General features: G+C 51.3%; 1 protein-coding gene across 1 annotated transcript; it reads left to right on the forward strand.

Moving 5' to 3' along the window:
• The first annotated feature begins 3,013 nt into the window (after nucleotides 1–3,013).
• On the forward strand, nucleotides 3,014–4,769 carry ACTL7A (actin like 7A). Its single transcript, XM_008707927.2, has one exon. The coding sequence runs from the start codon at nucleotides 3,188–3,190 to the stop codon at nucleotides 4,508–4,510; it is 1,323 nt and encodes a 440-aa protein (XP_008706149.1). The 5' UTR covers nucleotides 3,014–3,187; the 3' UTR covers nucleotides 4,511–4,769.
• The last annotated feature ends 319 nt before the right edge of the window (nucleotides 4,770–5,088 follow it).

A 5,088-nucleotide genomic window follows, 5' to 3' on the forward strand; every position in this document is an offset into this window, starting at 1 on the left:
TCTTCCCTCAAAAAAACAAAAACAAAAACACCTCCAGGTGATTCATAAGAAACCCTGAACTTCAACATTTTCCTTACTAGATTCTCTTTCTTCCCTCCCATAGCTTCTAAAATTACAGGGGCTCAGTTCACCTTTCTTCCAAAAATAAAGGGTGGGTGGTGTCCTAAAAGCTGGAGCAAGGATACCAGCTCAGGGAGAAATGTGTTTCTTGGTCTAATCTTACCAATTGTTGGTTTTTTGGTGTGTTGTTTTGTTTTTTTCCTCCACTGCAGGAGGGCCTCAGAGTTGCTTTCAAGAAGGATCACCTCATGGTTTTCCAGCCTTGGGCCAGAGGAGCAAAAGTAGGTGTGATCCCACTGGAATATGTGGCCCAAGATAGTTTGAACAATAGTGGGCATCTCTAACCTGGCAGGACCTCACCAAAGACCCCAGGGAGCCCACCAGTACCTTAGATGGCTAGTGACAAGTATGGGGGCTTGTGCATGCCAGGTACTGAAGGTTTGGAGTGCAGTGTGCCAATGGTCTCCATATTCTTCCATCATCAATACCATTAACTGTGTCCTGACCCCCGAGAACAGAGAAGGAACAGAAAGGAGGACATAGAAACTAAGGGAAAAGGGCTTCACTTAAGAGAGAGCGTCCAAGCATGCAAAATCCTGAGAGGTGAAGTGAAAGGAGTGAAAAGTATCCAGTGACTTTAGCCTGAAGGATGTGGGGTAGACCGAGAGTCCCTGTGCTCTTGGGCCTTACAGACAAGATGGAGTGACTAGCTTTAAGCCCGCACAGCACCTCTCCCACCCGCACTGACAGAAAGGGCCAAGGAGGGCCAAGCCTGGGGGGGGGGGGCACTTGAAACACAGCCTGGCAGGCTTTAGTGTCTCTCAGGGAAGTGGGAAGCATAGGTCAAGGGACAGGGTGAATAATGGTCCCCAAAAGATGTCCCCATCTGGAATCTGTGAATGTTACCTTTCATGGCAAAAGGGACTTCACAGATAAGAGTTAAGGAGTTTGAGATAGGGAGCTTACCCTGCATTATCTGGGTGGCCCTGAAGTAATCATCAGGGTCTTAATAAGAGGGGGGACAGGAGGGTGAAGTCAGAGATAGGACCACAGAAGTAGAAGTCAGACAGGTCTTTGAAGATGAAGGGGCCCCAAGCCAAGGAATGTAGGTGGCCTCCAGGGAGCTGGAAAAGGCCAAAGACGATCACCTAGAGCCTTGGGAAGGAACGCGGCCCTGCCAATAGCTTGACTGCAGCTGAGGACAACTGTGGACTTCTGACCTCCACAGCTGTTGATAAATCTGTGTCTTAAGCCACTAAATACGTGGTAATTTGTTACAGCGGCCACAGGAAAGGAGCACGGGCTCTTACAGGAATCCGGGACAATGAAAATGTGCTAGGCACCTGCACAGCCGTCCGAATTCAAGACGAGGGTTGAGAAGGAAAAATTGGTCATTCTACATTAAGTATGCCCTTGGTTATCACATACACATTCTTTTGAAGTGAAGTCAAACAATCCAAGTCGGCCACGCGAACCCCTACGGAACAGCAGAGGCAAGTACCCAATATTTTAGGCAGCCAGGTGTAGAGAAAAGTACTTTCCTCTTCTTCCAAAATTCAATGCCATCTCATCCTCCACCCATTGAACCAAGAAGCTGACACTCTGCCTTTGATATGACGGCCTGACTGCCCCCATCAGGCGGTCACAAGACTGGACCTGGACCTTTTCTTCTCTCACCCCCCCCCCCCAAGGAGCCAAGAGTATCTTCAGTAACCTCCTTAAAGGAGAAAGCCACCCCCGCCCCCCGGAGTAACTGCCTCTTTTATGAAAAGAGTGGGACTGTATAACAAAAAGTTGGCTTCTGGGCGCCTTGACAGTGACAGGTGTCAGCACCAATGTGCCTAGCTTCAGAGATGGTAGATGAGATGACGGCCATACAGCCTCAGAGACACATTTTGGGTCTCACTGAGGTGTGTCCACACCACACCCCTGGGAAGAAGTCGCAGTCAGGAAAGCTTGGCCCCCGCTGGCTGGATGTCCACGGGTGAGCCACGCACCTAAGAACCTCAGTGTTCTCATCAGTGCACTCTGTACGGTCCGATTTCATTGCCAACCCAAGGACCTGCGTGAAGGAGTGTGTGTACACACGTCTAAAAATTCTTCTTCTGCAGGCTGTCCTAAGGGACAAGTGGGACAGAAGTGCTTAGCACAGTCACTACAGCAGCAAGCGGTCCTGCCAAAATCTCAATCACAGTGTCCACTGTGCTCATGTCTCTAGTGCTTTCTGATCTCATGCAGTCAGAGCCAACGTCCTGGCAACCTCCCAAGAGAACAGATGCGGGCTGCTCGCCCTCCCCACCCCCTTCTCCCGCCTCACGTAGTTTTCCTTGCTGTCCCCACTCAGCCACACGGGCATGGGATCTTCTAACTCAAGGACCAACAAACTTGTTCTGTAAAGGGCCTGATAATCAACACTGTCGGTGTGGCGGGCCGTGTACTCTTTGTGACAATGACCCAACCTTGTGCTTGTAGCACAAAAGCAGCCAGACAGGACGTAAATGAGCATGGCTGTCTTCGGATAAAGGCTGCTTTACAAAAACAGGCTGCAGGCCCTAGTTTGCTGACCTCTCCTCTCACTCATTGGTCACAGGCGCACCTCCATCATCTGCACCTGTGGCTCCAGATATACACGATACACACGTGGCACCGTCCCTCCCCCACTTCAGGTCTTCACTCAAGTGTCACCCTCTCAGGGACCCCTGCCAAGGCCACCCTCAACCCCCCTCCCTGCCTTTTCCCTCTCGCCCTTACCATTTTCCGACAGCTGTTTGTTTTGGCTATTGCCTCTCCCCCTAGCCCCCACTGACCAGAGTGTGAACTCTACAAGGGCAGACCTTTTTGTCTTTTTTCCTCCACAGCGGCCTTGCACGTAGCAAGCGCTCAATAAATAACTGATTGGCTAAATCAGGTTTATTACAAAATCTAGAAAAAGGTTAAATGACCTCCAAAACACTACCCCAAATCCACCCTAACATGGGACACAGGTTCCCAGTATCTAGAAAGCCCCGGGTCACCAGATTATGTCACAATCAGTGATGTCATTGTTGGGAAAATTCTCAAGTTGCTCTCTGATATAAGCCTTTCAGGCCTTGAAGCCTGTGGGATCGAGGAACTTTCTGAGAGCAAGATGGCTCTTGATAGCATGTGGGCTCCCCAGGCATCAATCATTGGGGATGGGCCTGCCAAGAAAGTGGGTGAACAGGCCCCCCTACAGACACATGTCCTCCAGACTGCCTCCTTAAGAGATGGCCCGGCGAAGCGGGCAGTGTGGGTCCGCTGTAACCGCTCAGAGCCAGAAGAACCTACTAAATCAAAGATGGTCAAGGAGAAACCCAAGCTAGGGGTGACCAAAGCAGTGGTCGTGGACCTTGGCACTGGCTCCTGCAAATGTGGCTTTGCCGGGCTGCCGAAGCCCACCCATACCATCTCATCAACAGTGGGCAAGCCCTACATGGAGACGGCCAAAACCGGGGACAATCGCAAGGAGACATTCGTGGGGCAGGAGCTCATCAATCCAGCAGTTCGTCTCAAGCTAATTAATCCTCTGCGGCACGGCATCATTGTGGACTGGGACACAGTGCAGGATATCTGGGAATATCTCTTTCATCAAGAGATGAAGATCGCCCCAGAGGAGCACGCGGTCTTGGTTTCAGACCCACCCCTGAGCCCGCACACCAACAGAGAGAAGTATGCTGAAATGCTGTTTGAAACCTTCAGCACTCCTGCAATGCACATCGCCTACCAATCCCGCCTGTCCATGTACTCCTACGGAAGGACCTCTGGCCTGGTAGTGGAGGTGGGCCACGGCGTGTCCTACGTGGTCCCCATCTATGAGGGTTATCCTTTGCCCAGCATCACTGGACGCCTGGACTATGCGGGCTCTGACCTGACAGCCTACTTGATGGGCCTGATGAATAATTCGGGGAAATACTTCACCGAGGACCAGATAGGCATTGTGGAGGACATCAAGAAGAAATGCTGCTTTGTGGCCCTGGACCCTATCGAAGAGAAGAAAGTCCCAGCCACTGAGCATACAATCCAGTACACTCTGCCCGACGGGCAGGCGATAAACCTGTGCCAGGAGAGGTTCCTCTGCTCGGAGATGTTCTTTAAGCCTTCTCTGATCAAGTCCATGCAGCTGGGGCTCCACACCCAGACGGTGTCCTGCCTTCACAAGTGTGACATTGCCCTCAAGCGGGATCTCATGGGGAACATCCTGCTCTGCGGGGGGGGCACTATGCTCAGCGGTTTCCCTAACCGCCTGCAGAAGGAGCTGAGCAGCATGTGTCCCAACGACACCCCGCAGGTAAACGTGCTGCCCGAGAGAGACACTGCAGTGTGGACGGGCGGCTCCATCCTGGCATCACTTCAGGGCTTCCAACCGCTGTGGGTCCACCGCTTTGAGTACGAGGAACACGGGCCTTTCTTCCTCTACAGAAGGTGCTTCTGAACTCTGACCAAGCATGGCTGCCGTGCAGCGGCTTTGCCGGGGGAGCACCCACCCGACACACAGGGAGCTGAATCCACACGGTCGCTCCTGTAGTATTAAATCCTCGTGTTCCCTCCGAAGTGTGCTTCTCCATTTCCTGACTTAACACGAGCAAGTTCATATACACAGCATGTACCAAACAAAAGTCAGGGGTGGGTGAAACAACAAAGACCTGCAGTACGTGTTGCTTGCTTAAACATTTTTTTAATCTTTTTTTTTTTTTTTTTAAAGATTTCATTTATTTATTTGACAGAGAGCCAGCCAGTGAGAGAGGGAACACAGCAGGGGGAGTGGGAGAGGAAGAAGCAGGCTCCAGAGGAGGACCCTGACGTGGGGCTCGATCCCAGAATCATGCCCTGAGCTGAAGGCAGACGCTTAATGACTAAGCCACCCAGGCGCCTGTTGCTTAAACATTCTTGGGAAAAACTAGCTCTAAAATTATTCTGTCCCTTTTTTGTATTCCCTGTTTTAGGAACTATCGCACTGTTCAATCTGCTCAGAAGGGGAGCGAGATGAAGATAGATTAAATGCTGTTAGGG

The sequence above is a fragment of the Ursus maritimus genome, unplaced genomic scaffold, assembly GCF_017311325.1.
Source record: "Ursus maritimus isolate PB19 unplaced genomic scaffold, ASM1731132v1 scaffold_17, whole genome shotgun sequence".
Lineage (NCBI taxonomy): Eukaryota > Metazoa > Chordata > Mammalia > Carnivora > Ursidae > Ursus > Ursus maritimus.

What these genes read in the sequence shown, in the direction of transcription:
- ACTL7A (XM_008707927.2), top strand. Translation starts at nt 3,188, where the DNA reads ATGGCTCTTGATAGCATGTGGGCTCCCCAGGCATCAATCATTGGGGAT.